At 41.8% G+C, this 18,490-nt stretch overlaps 1 protein-coding gene across 2 annotated transcripts; it reads right to left on the bottom strand.

Annotated features, from left to right (window-relative positions):
- Window positions 1-816: 816 nt before the first annotated feature.
- Window positions 817-18,356, bottom strand: pthlha (parathyroid hormone-like hormone a). 2 transcript variants are annotated; one of them, XM_085386780.1, is made up of 4 exons: window positions 18,223-18,356; window positions 6,144-6,255; window positions 1,652-2,188; window positions 817-1,418 (listed from the first exon to the last, which is right to left on the bottom strand). In XM_085386780.1, exons 2-3 carry the CDS (start codon window positions 6,248-6,250, stop codon window positions 1,675-1,677), a joined length of 621 nt encoding a protein of 206 aa, XP_085242906.1. In that variant the 5' UTR covers window positions 6,251-6,255; window positions 18,223-18,356; the 3' UTR covers window positions 817-1,418; window positions 1,652-1,674. The 2 variants fall into 2 exon arrangements, with proteins under 2 accessions (XP_085242906.1, XP_085242905.1); XM_085386779.1 differs by lacking the exon at window positions 18,223-18,356 and adding an exon at window positions 6,349-6,585.
- Between the last annotated feature and the right edge of the window lie 134 nt (window positions 18,357-18,490).

The raw sequence follows: 18,490 nt of genomic DNA, 5'->3' as shown, positions 1-18,490 counted from the left end.
ACTGCTTCCCTCTCGCGAGTGAAAACTTAAGCTCTGTGTGACCTCGTTCCTGAGAGAGTTTCTGTTTATTCAGCAGTATCAGGGGTAAAACTCTGACAATGGTCAACAGTACTGAACGCGGCACTGAGGTTTAGCAGGACAAGCACAGAGATGAGTCCACTGTCAGCGACCATAAGAAGATCATTTGCAACCGTCAATAAAGCTGTTTCTGTGCTGTAATGAGCTCTGAAACCTGACTGAAACTCTTCAAATAAACCATTCTTCTGCAGATGATCTGTTAGCTGTTTAACAACTGTCCACATGGCACAAGCAGTAGTCTGACATAAGACCCTAATCCCAAAACCTCAGTGGGTCTGCCTCGGCAAGCAGGGATCAGGGAATGATGCTAACTGTATTACATAGCTATATTGTCATTGTCTATGGCTACTCATTAAGAAAAGGTTTGTAAGGCACATTGGGGAGCGATGTGAACTATTGGTCATATATGCTCATCAACCACTTGTTAGGTACAGAAAAACTGAACTAAACTGAGATGTAAAATTAAAATGAAGTATTCCAAGTTGAACAATACTATTTACAGCATAGACAAGATATTACAGGTAAAAAACAGTTCATGAGCCATAAGGATGAGTTTTAAAGTTTAATCCACCACAGGTGATTTTTCCTCCACGCCCACAATGAACCATTTATTAGATAAAGCTGTTCAGTGTGGGTGTCGAGAAAAATGATAAGTGTTAGCAATAATGAAACAAAGACACGAGAGGCTGAGAGAAAGATACTGTCAAATGTTTAATCCATTCAGTACAGGCTGTTTATCTCAGTGCAAGTGCCAAAAACAACAATATGAAGCCGTGTTTGGTTTATGTACACATGTGATGTTTGGCCGTGAGAAGCAGAGCGGTTCGAAGACAACAAACTGAAAACAATCGAACAAACAGCAGCAGAGAAACAAAAATAAACTGGACCCTTGGACAGACCGACTGAAAGGTAACACAGAGAGACAACCGTCGTTTTTCTTCATTTCAATCACCCACAAACACAAGTCAATGAGCAAAATTAATGGTATATATATTTATATTTATATATCTAAAGTGCATTACGGTACAAAAATATAGAAGGTCAGCAGCACCTTGATACATTTACCAAATAAATACACCATTCAGACAAAATAAATTAATGCAAAAAACTGAACATAATTGGAATTTAAAAAAGGGAAAAGCAAGGATTCACAAAGAGTAAAATCTGTCGCCCTGCGGAGCGTCAATAAGGTTTATTTTCTTATCATATTCTGCTATCTACTCTGCTATATTTAGAATATTTACACATAATAAATATTTTCCAATTTCTTTCCAAACAATCACAGTTACAGAGTCTGTAATGTGAGCATTTAGGAGTCCACTCCAACCGTCCGAAGGTTTCTGCAACACAGAGACGGAGAAAAACAGGTGAATCAGGGTGAATTACAGAGCTCTAACTGTCCGCCCTATTTTTCAGACATCATCATCTCAGCTCCACAACACTGACACAGCACAGAGTCAGTGCACTGCTGCACTCTGCAGTATCTGCGGCTGTAACGCGGCACACGCGTGTTCTGAAAACTCTCTAATCATGTGATCATGTTCTGAAAACCAGGTCAGCTGTTTGGACTCACCTTCGTCAGAGACTGACGGCGTTTTAATGCAGCGCCCTCTGGAGGCCGAGCAGAGACCTCCACTCCAGGTGGAGTCCGCTACCCAGTTCATCCTCCAGCCTCCACCCCAAAGAGCGTGCCCTCCTCTTCCTCTTTTCCCCTTCCCTCCTCTTCCCAGCCCTCGATTTCTTCTTCTTTTTGCCCGACACTTTATTCACGCCGTCTTTGTATGTCTGCGACTTGTTGGTCTCCTGTGGCAGGTTGGTGCCCTCCTCCTCCTCCAGCCGGAAGCTGATGGGGAGGTTCTTGGTGCCTCCGGGGGGTTTGGAGTGCAGGGTGCTGCCGGTGGTGCTGAGGTTGATTCCCAGGCCGCCCCCCGGCATCCCGACTCCGGCGTCGCTGCTGCTCCCGCCTCCCCCTGTGGTCCGCATGGGGAGGTCACGGATCTCTGCCGTGTGGACTTCGTCCAAAAGCGCCTTCAGGAGTAAAACACGCTCATGTTCCATCATCATCCGGCCTTTGTCGTGCATCAGCTGAGCGTGACTCACCGAGCGTTTCCTGAACAGAAGAAAGAAAGAAGGTTTGTTTACATGAAGCTTTTCAATCAAACAAAAACAACAACGCCCTTTTAAATGTTTCAGAGCTCATGTCTGCAGGTTTCTCCTTAAATAAAAACACCCTGTGACTCTGGCTGGAATCAAAAGTGTTACCATCTACACCACAGGAAGCACTTCAAACTGAACCGTGCAAAATAAAATAATATTTTTATTGTTGAAAAATTTGGTCTAATATTTGTTTTTACAGGCTTATTGACGAAGCTAAACACATGTGCATTATTTTGGGTTGCTCCCTGTTGTCCACATACTTTTGGCATTTTAGTGTTGACCTGACTGACCAGCAGAGGGCAGCACAGGCAAACAGTTTGAAATGGAGCAGCCGGAGAAACTGTATCCTTCTCCTCCTTTATAAATTCGACGGCATTTCTTGAACACAGGTTTCGCTGCTGTCTTTCCTCTCCAGTTGTTTTTGGACAGCGCTGTTGCATCCATGCAGAGAAATGACCTGATTCATCAAACCACAGCCGTGCCGTTGCTTTCCAAGCCTTCTAAAAGTGATACAGAAGATCCCCGCCCTGCGAGGAGGTCCAGGAGGGTTTTCTCTCCTTTTAGATGAACATGAGCGCAGCCAACGCTTTCACTCTTCATCAGCGTGAATGTTAACCGGCACATTCGTGGCACTCAGACCCTTGAGGGATTACAAAAACTGCTGCCACAAACACTTCGTGCCAATTAAATGTGGTGGAGGAAAAAGAAAAAAAAGCTGCTGTGATTCTGAAATGAAGCTGCACATTCCTCCACACTGAAAAAGTGAGTCATAATAAATCTATCGACTCTGATTTTAGCTGAAAACCCATCGGAGGAGTTCAGTCAGCAATAACACCATGAGAGTTACGATCGTTTAGTGTCAACTGCAGCAGCGCCACAGTTAAAACTCCACAGTTTGAAGAACGAAGGCCTAAAAAATGAAGCTGGAGTTCCTCTGACGTCCAGCAGAGGCTCCAGCAGTGAGTTTACAGCCTGACACGGTGTGTCTGTGGATAATTTCCTCCTTCATAACACCTGTACCAGGGAGCACATATTTAAAACTCACCCGTTTAACTCAGCTTTCATCTTAAAGCAGCTTAAGCTTAAAATTTGATCCATCTTATTTTTTTAACAAGCAGTTTCATGCTGGTTTAATCAAACCACCAACATGCTGAATCCAAGCAGAGCCTACACAATTTCACCTCCACAACATTAGTTAAGTTTCTCTCCTAAAGTTCATCCACTTTTTTCAAGACGAATCACAGTGATGGCAGGCTGCTGTGACGCAACACAGGGTAACAGCTGATTTAGGTTTAGAAGTTGACACCATCGTCAGGATTTATGCTTTCCATGGTGCGTAAGGGTAGATGGACCTGTTTCCTCAGCTGATCATCATACCACTCGAAGACACACACACACACACACACACACACACACACACACACACACACACACACACACACACACACACACACACACACACACACACACACACATTCATGCAGCGCTTTTATCTATGACTCTTGCTTTCTCTTGTTTTGCCCCTCAGGTTTTTGACCTCACATCCACTGCAGCATCTCCCGTGAGCTCCATGCAGGGCTATGCTGACACGTGTGAGTCCTTATACTGAGGCTATGATAATTACTCTTCATACTGATGCACTGACTTGTATTCTCTCACTGATTCAAAAACTCTGGCAAAGAATCTGTTACAGCAACGTAGAGTTAGAGTTACACGGTGACGCAGGTTAGGTTACCTGCGGTCTCAGTTCGAGGATGGATCCCCTGTTACAGCACAGAGGTATAATCTCAAAAATGCTGAAACTTGTTAAGTTTTACAAATCAAAGATCTACAAAGCTGTGAGGGATTCAGGCTTCGCCGCAATGTTGCTTTACTGTGAGTCTCTGAGACTAACAGAGCAGCGGACACAGGTCGAAGGCTGCACACTGCTGAGCGCCAACGCCGCCCAGACACTTCAGGTGTGTGAGCACACAAACAGCTTTAGCAGGAGATACCGGAGGTTCCCGTGATGCCCTCCTCCACCCCCTGCTTCATACAGCAAACTGAGTAAGTGAAGCCTGATGACTGAGCTGCCGCTTCTCATTCAGCTTTTCCTGCTGAATAATAAAAATATCCAGAGCAGAACACACAGGCGGCCTCAACAGCAGCTTGTGTTTATATGCATACAGATATTTCCTGTAAATCGCCGCCTTTGAAAGCCGATCTGGTTCTGTTTTACCTTTAATAACAGTCACATCAAACACTCCACAGAGAGGAGGAGGAGCGGGAAAACAGGCCGGGACATCCTGCAGTGGCAGCGTTCCAGCGCCCCCCGTCCTCAGCCTGCCGGCTCTTAATTGTTTCTCTCTGTGGGAGACGAGTGAAAGACGAGTGTTTCCTAAAGGCAGCGGCGAGTGGTTAGAGATGATTCACGGCCCTGATGGCTGACAGTACCGGGCGGCTCTGATTCTGATGAATGTTTCTGATGTTACGGCCCCTTTTAAAAGAAATTTACAACTTTTTTTTGTCCGGCAAACAAAACACTAGAATTATTCCTGCATTAGCCCAAAACAACCACACCACAAGACACCCAGAAAAAAATGAAGAATACCACAAAATCCTGACAGTCATTGTTATTATTATTATTATCATTATTTTTATTATTATGATTGTTATTGGCTCCAGATTTAAAGGGACTTTTTTAAGTCACTCGCTGCAGATTTTAACTAAAACTTTCACCACTAGGGGGCAGCGCTAGCTGAGACATGTGCTCCCTTTTTAGTCGCGCTCTGGCTTCACCAATAGTTTTTGCTTTTACTCGGTGACCAATTTAACAGTTAAAGTTTAAATTTAATCACGGCGCCATCTCCTGATTCAAAACAGTATTACAAGAAAGAAAAGCTCCGGTTTGACTTTGTTAATATCTCTAAAATCAACAAATGCTTTGGACATAAAGTCAGTGCAGTCGAGAGGTCATTATGTTGACCCGGTGATGTAAAAACAAAATAGTATTAAGTTTTAAAAATTTGAAATACCTTTAAACAAATTAATGTGCAATCATTCATTTGTTAACGTGTAACTCCTTAACAGAAAAAATGAGACCTATCTTTCATAAAACTGCTTCATGAATACCAAAAGTTCACGTTTGACAGCCTGAGAAGCACAAATTAAAAATGAAAAACCATGAAAAAAATTTTTTTTTTTCTGTGAAGGTTCTCAGTCATCCAGGTCATCGTAGTCAAAGGAGCTTGCAAAGAAAACCGTCTGCACTTATTTTTTTAATATTAAAGAAAACATACTGAACTACAATTGAGTCTACGGAAAACAGGGTCAGAGGTCAATAGCTCCCACCGCTGGCTGATTTTTGATCCCTTCACTGCGCTTTTGTTTTTCTTTCCACCCAGGTAGCGTGAACCCCATCCCCCCAAAAATCCCATTAGGTACATATCACACACGGCAAGGGAAACGTCTGGAGTCCGTTAAGGAAAACCCGGAGCTCTGAATCACTCCGCTCTCCTCCTCCTCCTTCAGCGTCGGCTCAGAGCATCCTCCCAACGCTTACATCCAAAAACCATCTCAGCGATATGATCTTTCCAAAGTGGAAAAAAAGCTCCTGAAGTGTGTTTAAAATTCTGACCGAGCAGCGTGAAGGAGCATTTATTCTGCTTGGCATCAAACAGCTGAGCAGGTTTGGTTTGGTCCCAAGCCGAGCCGAACATCAGCATTATTCATCCAACTCACTCCCAAACAGCGAGGGAGGTCGGAGGGGTTTATCGCACCGAGATGGTCTCTGCTCTGGGTAAACATACAGGTGGGCGAAGGCTAACTAAACACAAACGAGCACATTTTCCAGCCTGCAGCTCACCCACCATGATGAGGCGAGCTGCTGGACACACATGAAAAGACTCAAAAATGAAATCCAGACTTACATTCTGCTGCTCAGGGCATCAATCGGCCGTCCAAAGTGCGGCACCGGAGAGCAGAGCAAGAAGACAGCAAAGCACCACTGCTGCAGGACCGTCCTGGAGAAGAACATTATTTCTGCACAGAGAAGAAACAAGAAAGTCATCTCTCTTATTTCACCAAACAGTAGTTTAACCCAAACACGAGAAGAAAAGTTCACAGGAAACTTACATTCCCACAGCAGCACAGAAACAGAAAACACAGAAAACGAGTCCTTTCTCAAACTGTCTCAGGAGAAAATCCAGGTGATGACACCTTTAGGGGGGAAAAGCAATCCCAACAAGCCAAAACTCATCCAGCAGCTCCTCTTTGGTTTGTTCCCAGTTTAAAGCCTCCTCATAGAGTGAGCAGGGAGGTCATCCAGCTGCAGCTACAGCGGTTAAAGGTGAACCCGACTGCAGTGCTGCAGGTCGCTCTGATGGGAGCATTTGTTGCATGCTGCCTGAGAGCTGCTGCAGGTCAGAGACGGGAAAGGGGAGGACTTGTTAACAGAGAGGAGGACCTCCTCACGCCTCCTTCAGGGAGGGGAGCAGAGGAGGAAACATGGCAGGAAGGTGGCGCTCAAGCAGCAACAAAAGCAAGAACCACAGCTGGATCTACGGAGGTCAGTTAGTGCCAACAGCACAGAGTCTGAGGCCACAGACGGCAGCACATACTTACTAAAGTCAGTCATTCCTGCAGCTGCATGTCAGCCTTTCACACTGTCACTGCACAGTTATCAAGGTCTAAATCATCACAACAAGGATATTGTTGTGATGTAAAAAACATGAATGACATTTAAACACATTTTTAAAGCAACTTTTTATAACTTCAGACACTAGTGTATATATTCTGTGTCTAATGTAAGCTAATGTGTTGCACACTGAGAAAATAGCATCACACCTTTTGGATTTTAGTGGAAAATCAGCCCACACCCTACTCTGCATCATTTAATCACTAAATGATTAATTTTTTAAATTAAATAATAAAAAAAAATCATGTCAACCCCTCACAAAGCTCTTAATATCACCCGGTTTTCTGTATGACATCATAGCAGGAATATCTTTGTTAGGCCATGAGAGGCACATGAGCCCACCACATGTTCTTCAAACCCTCCACATGTGAGGGGCAGCCAGTCAGAAAAACTTAAAGCAGAACATGTATTTTTTTTATTTCTTTTCTTCAGTGCTGATCACAGCTCGACTGTAATTCGTTTTTAAATCTCAATATTCAGTTCAGTAAAACCAAAGGTGAAGTCTGTGATATCAGGCGATGGCAGCGTCGCTGCGCCTAAACTTGGTGATGGTTTATGAGCGATCCACTCTGACAGCGGGTGTCAGCAGCGACCGTGAGCCATCACTGGCCTTTAGACTCGAGGAGTTAGGTGGTTTGTCTCAGGTACGATGCCTCTGAGGACAAAATCGAAGGAGGGTGATGAGGTCTGGCAGGTTCAGCCCTTACCTGTCAGTGCAGCGAGGACGTGCACAGAAAACAAATCACGTGTATCAACACACTGCAGATCAGGACATTTTGAAACTATGAAGAAAGTCGAGCGGTCCATTATTGTTTCATATTGTTGTGAGTGAGACGCTATAGAGTCTCCGTTAACAAGTATGCAAAACTGTACTTTCATCTATCTTAATTTGCAAATGGGATGTAATTAAATTATATACATTTTGATAACATTTCACTGTAAAGTTCATTAACTTTTAATTCTAATATTTCATGGGCTGACTTGTTCTTAAGAGTAGAAAAGGGAAGTTTAACAACCTTAAAGTTACGTAAAATAAAGATAAAAATCCTGGAAAAGTTCAGATTCATCTGTATCTAGTGTAGCTCTGCAATAGCTCCATACGCCGAGCTTACATAAGAGCGATGACAGTCTTGGTGGTCTGAGGCTGTTTGATCCTCACACATGAGGAATGTTTCCAGCTGAGTCATATTTAACGTGATTAGATCAGATTAGATCAGATTCCTGTAATCAGGTGTAGAGATCAACGTGTGGGGACGGAGCTGCTGACAGAAATGATTCAGTTTAATTACAACAGATCAGATTTATAAGTCGGGAGAAACCTAACATGCAAATATGAGACTTACACTCTGGAAACAATACACTTCTGTATTTTAAAGCCTACTGAAGCAGCTGGTTTCCATCATGATGCTAAAAAAAATACTCATAGTAAATCCATGGATAGACTGTATGTGAAAGATGGACATAGCCACCTAGCAGTTTCTAGACTCCATTTCGAAGCGTCACCAAGGTTAACAATAAAGGAGCCACAGAGGATTTCTACCCAGGAAACAGTGAGTACACTTTCCATAATGTTAGGCTACAGTGAACTCACGACCCCTGGTTTACAAGACCAGTGCTCTAACCCCTGAGCTATGCAGCCTGGTATGCAAGGTGAAGCTCCACCCACCACACCTGGCCAGCACTCAGGTGAGAGGCCTTCTAAGATTTTCGGACATGCAAAAGAGCTAAAGCAACACAAGAGTGAAGTTTAAACTGATGTTTCAAAATACATGTCCCACATATGAGATTATTATTATTATTAACAACTTAAGTTAGTTGAATTAGAGTTTTTCTTTTTTTTGTGATTTTTAGACATTATGACCTCATTAAGCTAGTCTGAGAATTGGCTACACTGCCACTCAAGCTCTAACAACAACCTTTAAGACAAGCCATTAAAACTGTTAATATTTGTGACATATTAGCAATTTCAAATCTGATGAGCCAAAATGAAGCAATGAATTTTGAATTCTATTGAAGGTTTGGCAGAGGAGTTACAGCTAAAACACGCGGCACGTCATCCTGAAAGCAGAAGAAATTTTTTATAGTTTGTGGATTGAACGGCATATTTGTTTAAAACAGCTTTGAGTAACGATGTCTTGCAAAAGCACCGGATTTACATGTTTTATTTAATTTTGTCTGAGAAATGTGCATAACACACCTGATGTAAGCTGAATTTATACTTTTAACTGCTGCTTTTTAAAAAAATAAAATCATTTAATCTATGAAATACATTAACAGTGCAGTTTTTCAGTGAAACACATCAATGTTCTGATCGCTGAGAAAACTAACAGACCTGTTTTACTCAGTATGTAAACATTAGATGATCAGAATACAAATCTATACATCAACCTTCTGGCTTCAAGTGGAGCCCCCAAGTTTCCTAAGTTAACCCCCACATATGTGAGAGCAAACAAGAGTAAGTCAGACAATCACGGCGGGCAGCAGCGCCATTGCCCTACCCTGCTCTGACTGACACTCGTTGAAATATCAGCAATGTGTTCCAGCTGTCGCTTCCCACAATTAAGACCAGATCTCACAGAAAAACGCAGCCCAGTGCACACTCAGCGGGTCTTATCTCTGTGGCGGGGAAATCACTGGTGGGAAAAAATGTTTACTCGAGCATGTGGCATCAACTTTTCGCATGTTTGAAGCTGAGATTTATGTGCAATTGTACAAGTTTTTCTAACCCAGCGCCATGGAAACGCTAGGTTCGAAGCATGATTAGAAACAATAGACAGGAGATTGATGTTACTGACGTTTCAGCCAACTGACGTCTGAGTGCACACAAACATTTCTTGGCTTTCTCTTCAGGAATGTTAGCACCGATTCCCAAACAGGAGTTCCACTTAGATATAATTACAGTTTATAAATTATCCTTCATTGTAGCATGAATCCACCAACAGCATCAAAACCACATGATCTACACTACTGTGCAAAAGTCTTAAGCCACCCCTCATTTCTTTTTATTTCTTTGAGCCAGACTTTGTGTATTTCATTTTTTTTTCTTTAGCATTACTTCCCCAGGCTTTCACAGTTCTTCTTTGGACTCTGGCTGCTTTTCGACTCATTTCAAGTCCAGTCCTTGTACTGACCATTTTCAGAGGAATTATTTTTTGTTGTTGTTGTTGTTAAGCCCATTAACTCTGACCTATGGCTAATTCAAGCATAAAAAGACTCCTAACTAAAGGGATAAACCAGTGTTGTGTCTACATAGCACAGACAACTAAGCAAAGAACAGATTTAAAATTGTATCTTGAGGCTCGTTGTTACTAGCATCAGAAAAACACAGTGTTTCTTCCCATTTCTGTAGCCAAATCTGTGAAAAATGCCAACGATAACACAGTTTGACATAAAATTGTATTTTTGCATAAACAAGGTGATTCCCAAAGAGCTGTTAGCTAAAAACCTAGCATATCTCAGCACAGTGTGAAGTGTCAGTTAAAAAAGGGAGGAAACTGGACAAGTGAAGGACAAAAAAAAGAATGTGAGGCCTAAAAGACTTTCTACAGCAGATGAAAGATATCTGAAAGTCTTGTCAATAAGAAAGAGGAAAACATCCAGATAAGATCTCAGAGATGCATTTGGACCATCAGCTGATCAATCCATGTGTGAGAGGTATAATAGTGAGTTCTCTAAAGTCGACATCCAAACTGCATGAAGCCACTGTGATAAAACACAAGGGTTTCTAAGCTTCATTTTCACATCTCAATGTTAGCATTTTAGCCTCCACTAGATTGTTTTTTGGAGACAGAAGCGTCCATGCTGACCTGTTTACAGATGGCCTAATACTTGACAGTGTTCAGGCTCTCTGCACAACAAACACCTCACTGAGCATGTGCCAGAAAAGTAAATGGATGCTGGTTTCTGTAACTCCTGATGTTTGTCCTGCACTCCTTCGTCCTCCTTCTCTCTTAGATGTTTCTTCTCTTGTCCAGCCAAACAGATATGAATAAATAAAGCTAAAACATCCTAGCTGGACCCTCCTTGAGTTACATGCAGACTCTGTCTTGGCTGGCTGTCTGTATTTAAAGAGCTGGACCTGGGTTTATGTTGGGACAGCTTTAATCAGTGTACCAGCTAACCCGAGCCTTCATCAGCTCCTCTAAGCGTAAAGAGCAGCATGAAAGGTGAAGATTAGCCCACTGTGCGCTCTGAAAATGTTTAGCTAACATTACTGACAGCCTCCTGGAGTTTCAGAAGAGCTGCGCTCCTCCTTCATGCACATATAGATATTTATCAGGGCTTCCCTGCAGCACGGACTCTGAGTCTAAGGCAACTGGTGCAGTTGAGTCAGGCTGTGTTTTCAATTTACCCAATTATCTCAAACATTTTGGCTTGGCGACTGTGGTCTATTGATGCGTCCTTGATTTTTACCCAGAAATAGCAGCTTCACTGTAAAGGTCACTGTATGAACATGAGAAGCACACAATGAACACATTATTTGTTAAACCTGCAGGCTGCCAACATGAGCCCTGGACGCGGTGATGCAACAGAGCTTTCTGCTGCGCTTTTCATTCATTAGTGATCATAAACAGAATCCATTGTTCCCTCCCCAGTCACTGCTCGCAGTATAAAACAAGTCAACATTTGATGGTGAATGATTAATGCCAGAGGGAATCAGGGGAGTCGTTTTCCCCACAGTTTGTCTGCAAATTAGTCGAGTTCCTTCCAGTTTATGAGCTCCTCTGGTTGGAGCTGATTCAGGAACACGAAGTCCAGCAGATCCTCTTTACACCAGAGGACAAACAGAGGAATGCCATAGGTCTGTGGCGGGAACATGTCCATGTCCCTACTCCTCCTCCAGAGGCTGGAAAGAAAGCTCTCATGTGCTTTTGGCCTGTGAAAGCCACTTTACCTGCATGTAAACAGGTACAAGAAAGAAAAAGTATTTTCCTGGCAGCAAGCAGCCTGTGGGGTCTGAGCCAGGAAAGCTGTTTTACATTCACAGAAAATTGCTGGGTTTTGGCAGAGCACCACATACACAAAACAAATGTCCGCTTTTAATCTGTGCGACGGCGCCCCGCCTCCCCTGCCTCTCTGCTTTTGAAAACAATTCTACACACAAAGCCATGTACTGTTGGCGTGCACCCCCATCCACGGCCCTGACTCCCTCCTGAGAGCCCCTGCATCTCCTATAAGTCGTCACAACACGGTCAGGTGAGGGGTGTCTAAGGAGATGCTCAACAGAAAACCTGCCACAACACTGAGGAAACATTTGGACTCTGCTAGAGTAGCTTTGTATGGTTCACAGCTCAAAGTAATCCTTCTTTATCTCACACCAGGCCTTGGTGCAGCCCAGTGGCTCTCCTGACTCTTTAAAACAACTTCCTTCCACCCAAACTCTGATAAGCACGCAGTGAATTTCCAATCGTGTCAGCTGGTCATGAGGCTGGGGTGGGGAGTAGAAAACTCTGGGAATCTGTCTGCAGCAGCTCTCATAGTCAAGGAATTACTGTTTGTGGTTGGACCACGGTGGTGGAGCATGTGTTCCTGTGGTGGGCGTGGGTTGTATAAAGTGAATGAGAGTAAAACAAGAGGGTGGGAGGCTGAGAGTTTCTGTCCATCCAAATACAAACTGTACATTCCTGAATTCCTCAGGTCAAACATGTCACCACTGAGCAAGGACAGGGCCGCGAGGAGGAGGAGGTAAGCCAGAGGTCAAAATGAGAGCGAGGGGAAGGCCACCCCTGAGCGAGGGAGAGGTAGCGACTACTCCTGGTCTCTTCATCATCGCTCACTCATCTTCATCCATCACCCTTCCCCGCGGCCTCCATTCCTCACAGCGAAAACTCCTTTGTGATTTAGGGCGAGTCTTCCAGCTACCATCGCGCAAGTGCCATCACGTCTGTTCAGAGTGTGAGGCCAACTCTTGTTCACAGGAGTGTTCATGCCTCACTTCAAGGTGGAATGATTACAAACACACACTCGTTCCAGTCAGCTGCACGACATTACACAGCGGCACAAAAATAACTCAATCAAACTTATTCATATGTTATTAATGCACAACACCAGCTGTAATGTTACACCACCCACCAGTAACCAGGACTGCAACCCAGAGACACCTGTCAACACCGCCCGCCAGTGATGTCAGACATAAGAAGAAAAGCTCCATAAAATTTTACTATTTTACTATTCATTATCTATGATATTTTTTACATTTACTATTTTATTATTACAAACAACACATGCACAGTAATGACTTGGTATGAAGACTGTTTCGCAGTAAGCTAATAAATAACCTGGTGACGTAAAAAAGAAAGAAGGCTGCTGCGACTAGCACTGTTAGAGCTAGCCACTCTTAAATCACAAGAACAAGTGCAACAGACTCAAATTAGCAACACATTCTTTTACTACTTTAAACTACATAGATATGTTTGACTATTTCCATTCAACAGATTGTCTCAAGCTAATGTTATCATTAGCATTACTATGTTGCTATTATATTTGGATGATATGCGCTTGTAGAAAAACAATCTAGAAAATTAGGAGCAATAAAATAATTTTTAACGTACAAAGAAGAATATACAGGTAGTTGGGTTGTGTAACCACACTGGGTAAATCTGCCCCCTTGTGTTGAAGGTTGAAATTTTCCTCATGTTTTTTTTTTTTTTTTTACATAAAGTACCCCTACAGAGTGATTTTAATCAGATTGAAATGATGGTAGAATATTTATTCTATATCATCTACGTTTTAAATTTTTTTGAATAAACCTTGTGAAAAAATGCAATTGCTTCTTTTTCAGTTATTTTTCCTGCCCGCTGGATGTCTGTGGGGTTGCTGCTGTTCGTTAGCTCTTTAACTGGGAACGAGTAGCCTCCACAGTTGGTTTTAATAATCCCCTAGACTGCCACTTTCTTTGTCGTTATGTAACAGCGGGATCCTGAAATATTCTAAAGACATTAAGTGAAGTTTTGTTTACATTCTTGCATAGTGTATATTTTTATAATGACTTCTCTGCACTAATGTAAAGTTTATGCAGGATAGTTTCATATGTGTCGGGACTGATAAGTTCTTATAGTTTTTACAGAGTTGTGCTGTTTTATAAAAATACATGGCATGGGTGTAGTCTGTGTGGTTCTGTGAATGATAGAAAGGCTTGAACGAAGTCTGCAGTGGTAATGTTGTAGGCAAAGAGAGCTGTGTTCCTCAGTTGGCTTTATTAATCGAAGCCAACTGCCTGTTTTCACTGATGTGTCATCTAAACTCCCACCAGGAGCCAGCAACTTAAAAAAACGATATCATACGTCAGCACAAGTAACTGAAGAGGAAGAGCAACGCTCAGCAGAAGTCATTCCTGCAGTTCTCTGGCATTAACTCTCAGCAGGATGAATGTTACAGCAGCATAGAGCTCCGAACACCAGCATCATGGAGAGACCAGGGGAAGGCGCCTGCTGTCTGCCTCTCAGGCTCTTAGGGTGAATTTTGCAGATGTCCCCACATGGGTGTGCATAATCTGCTGGTGTGTCACTCTTGGATCCCACCAAGGCAATCAAGTCCCTAAACTCAATTAGATCTGATTATGGTTAGTGCTGCACTGCCAGCAAACTGGATTAGAATATGGAGAGGACAGAAAGTGGTTTTGAGCAGTTTTGACTTGCTAAACAGTCTTTATGGGTTTAGGCTTGTGATTAGATTAGCATTTAAAGGGAGACACTGAAGGTATTTGACTCTCTAAAGCAGTCTTTAGTACCAAACTGTGCTGTCTGTGAATATGTCTATGATAACAGGACCACCTGCTTGTATTTAGTTTGGATTACAGGAAGGATGAATCACTATCGGCAATTCTCAGACATTAGGATCCAGCAGCGAATGAGCGTCCCCCACAAAACAGAAAACAGGCTAACTGTAAAATTTTGGTGAGAAAACAAAAAAACAACAACCCAAAAAAACCTCAAGAATTCATTAAAACAAACTCATTAGTGATGCAGTGTGGTGATCGATCATGAGCACCACAGAGACATGAGATAATAACCTCACTAAAAACCACAAAGCGCATAAAGAATGGACACAGCTTCTAGGTCAGAAACGTAAAGCCTGTGCAGAAATGCCTTTAACCTGCTTTCTATTCTACCAGATGGTGAACGCTGTGGTTGCTGTTACACCCCTCTGAAACCCCTATTCTTTTTGCAGTGGCTGTGCAAGAGTCTGCAGGTGTTGCCTGGGCTGAATTGACCATTGAGGTGTTGATAAAGGCATGTCTGATACAGACTTTGGAGAGACACACCAGTTTTTGTCTTCATGCTCTTTGCAATACAAACTATTTTAGCAAATGCAAAATAAAACCTATGCTTTTTGAAACTTTGATGTCAGTACTTATGTTTATATTGCGGCATGTTTATATCATAACATAAGATGGGGGCTCATCCAGGATATTTTGGACTCTATTTTGGATATTTTTGAAAAGATTAAAAAAATTGTTTTTTTTAGTGGGTGAGTGATGGTTACAGTGTTCACTGTGATTGAGCAAACTCTCATTAGTCGATATGTTTCAGGCATCAAAGCACTTGTTTGTTGTTTTCCTTTATTGTTTAAGTTTATCATGTTTGGGGGTTTTCCTGGGGTATGCTTCAGAGTTTGGTAGACTACATCTCTGGTCTGCTGCCTGCTCTCAAGTTTTCGTTTAAAGTTTCCTTGAGCCTGGTACTCCACTGAGGAGTAGGTAGGTAAAGTTTTTTGTTGATGGTGTATTTGGGAGTTGCTCAAAGTAAACCAGTGGCACTGAACTCTGCAGGAAATAGAGATCAGGTTGAGACCACGCATTATTTATGGTCCTATGGCTGAAGCAGGTGGGCCTTATGTTGAATTAGCATATAGTATGTAGTTGTAGCCATGTCTATAGATCTAGTACACCAGTGTTGATGGATGCTAAATAATGAGGTGATTGCTTTGTGCTATTACCTTTAGTGCTGTGGATAATCTAGCTACTTTTGTTGGATCACTTGTGAGTGCTGTTGGCCAGGTAATGGAAATAACACTTTGTGGTGCTGAGCCACTCTTGTTGAGATTATTGTGTAGAAATGGCTTTTGTAGTAGTTTTGTAGTAGTGGCTCCATTTGTAGTTGGTTGCTAGTATGCTCCCCAATTGGTTGGGGCAGATGATTGTTGGGGTTTTCTCTCTTATATTATTGTCTATCTGTCTTAAACTATAAAGCTTGTTAACCACACCTGGTGAGGCGTGGATAAAGACATAGCTCAGGCTGACTTTGGAGAGGCACACTAGTTTTTCTCTTTATGGCCTTTGCGGTACCAACTATTTTAACAGTAGTAAAATATAACCAGTTTGTTTTTTTTTTAAACTTTTGAGTCAGTCTCCACGTTAATGTTGCTCATAACACTGCAAAAAGACTTCTGGTCCTGTCAAAGTACAGTATATAAGGAAAAGAGCTCTGACTTAGAACCTTACTAAACTTAAGGACTGTTGCTCAGTTTGGATCATACTGAACAAAATATAAAATCTATTTTATAGATCTTGGTCATACCGATTTTCAAAATGGAGGATGCTCATTGGCTAATGACAAATTGTTAGCCAATGAATGGTCTGTTTTACAAACAGACCAACCCATCTCATCACATCCACACTTTTGTAATCAAGGTGGATGGCACAACGCTCAGATTTCAAAACTCCGCTTCAGAAATTAAATGATGAGGTTATTTTTTTTACTTTTCTTCTGTCCTTGACCTAAGTATGAAAATAATGTCAAACCAAATAATTTAAAAGAAGACTCTTCACTTTTCATTTGAAATACCACGCTGAAAAACACCAAAACACAAAACATGCACATAGGCAATTCAAACTTTTCATCATTGGTAAAAGAGATCTTATAGAAACAGAAATATGCAGTCGTAATATAAAAGTTTCTCCTGTGTGCTATGGTTACTGGTTGGTGGGAAGTCTGAAAATGTTAATAAGTAAGAAAATAAACTCCAAGTTTCTCAGAAGTGGAATAATATATCTTTGACTCATGTGCCAGTCACCTTTAGTTGCAAACCAGGTTTTCCCTGGAATTCACATACAGTGGAGTGTTGTGCAGTAAAACATAAATAATCTGACAGGAAAAGCATAACATGAGAATCGGATAGGAGTCATTCTTCGAAGAAAAGCTAAAATTTTTTTCTTTTTTTCTGATTCACAGGATGAGAAAGGACACGAGTCTCTGTGGGACTGTGACGGAGCACAGTAGAAAAAAAATCCACTCCCTTCAGTCTTTCCTTTAGTGGTGGATCATTTTAAATCCTCGTTGTATTTAACAGCTATTTTATAGTTTAAACTGATGGTGACAGCATTTCTTCTCAATGAACACAAAACCCTGCATTATCTTTCTGCCATGTTTTGTAAAATCAGATATTGCTTTATTATGAGCTATGATTTCTGACAGATGTTCATACACAAAATGACCACTACCTCTTCCTCACACAGACCACATTTATACTTCATATATAGTTGATAGTTACTAGCTGTCTAGTCTATTCAGACTGGTAGCTGTTATGAAGCACACATGCTTCATTGTCCCTACTATGCTCAGTGTCACAGTTTTGTACTTAGAAAAATAAATTAAAAAAAGCTACATGGATAATAAAGTCACCAATAAACACAATAACCATGCTAATATTTAAGTGTTTCAAATTTCTGTCCAAGTACGGTACAGTCTTTTGTCCTTTAAACGGCACCTCAGCATGCCAACACACTCAAAACTTTGTCCAAACAGGTTCTCTCAGTTCTTAAAGACCCAATCTTGACCCTATCAGACAGGCTCAGGGGCAATAATCAGTGTTATTGGTTCTGGGTCAGATTTTAATTGTTTTTTATTACGCTTTGTTCTCTTTGGACCAGGATAATTTGCCATCAGAGCCATCTCTTTCAAATAAATGTAACATCCACCTGATCTAGATTTACAGGTAGGAGCAGGATTACATTTAGTTTTAGTCATATGTTTAAAAATGGATGGACCTGTGAATAAATATGAAGATGTTAGCTTATAATACATTTCTAAATAAGAGTCATAAATACATTTTTGCATTATATTATTTTCTATTAAAAGCTATTCTATAGTTCTATACAAAGATTTGGACATTAACGTAACTTCAACTCTAACCCTGTTCTCAATTTGCTGTTCAGAAATGTGGTGGATAAGACAGAATTTTCTTTCTATGAAGGACTACTCTGCAGACAGAAGCACAAACCCAACATCTTGGTTTCTTTACTCTGTTCAAAGTCGTCTCCGTCCTCCTGTGCACATATGACAACAATTAATTGTTTTGCATTTTGTACTCACCAGTTTTAGAGTTCCTGTCTTCTTCTGATTCTTCTGATTACGAATCCAATGAGGAGTTGTAAAGAAAATCTAAATTTCCTCACTCCTCTTGTCATTAGAGGTGTTCCTCTGAAGAGAGAGGAAGGTTTGTCGGCTTCTGCCGGAGTGTTTCTGCTCCTGAAGGTTTGCAAAGCCTTATAAATAAGGTTAAGCCCTCCTGTTGACATCATATGCCGGTCACTGCCATCATCACCGCCTCATGGTAGCAGCAGAAGCCATAAGGCTGCAT

The sequence above is a fragment of the Rhamphochromis longiceps genome, linkage group LG17 (assembly GCF_057381845.1).
Source record: "Rhamphochromis longiceps isolate RC_006_pf linkage group LG17, R_longiceps_female_GT1.1, whole genome shotgun sequence".
In the NCBI taxonomy this organism is placed as follows: Eukaryota; Metazoa; Chordata; class Actinopteri; order Cichliformes; family Cichlidae; genus Rhamphochromis; species Rhamphochromis longiceps.
This window is presented reverse-complemented; position numbering and strand designations above follow the sequence as displayed.

Coding starts and splice junctions, on each gene's coding strand:
- pthlha (XM_085386780.1), bottom strand. CDS start 6,250: ATGTTCTTCTCCAGGACGGTCCTGCAGCAGTGGTGCTTTGCTGTCTTC. Junction 2,189..6,143: donor GATGCCCTGAGCAGCAGAAT/GTAAGTCTGGAT, acceptor TCTTCTGTTCAG/GAAACGCTCGGTGAGTCACG.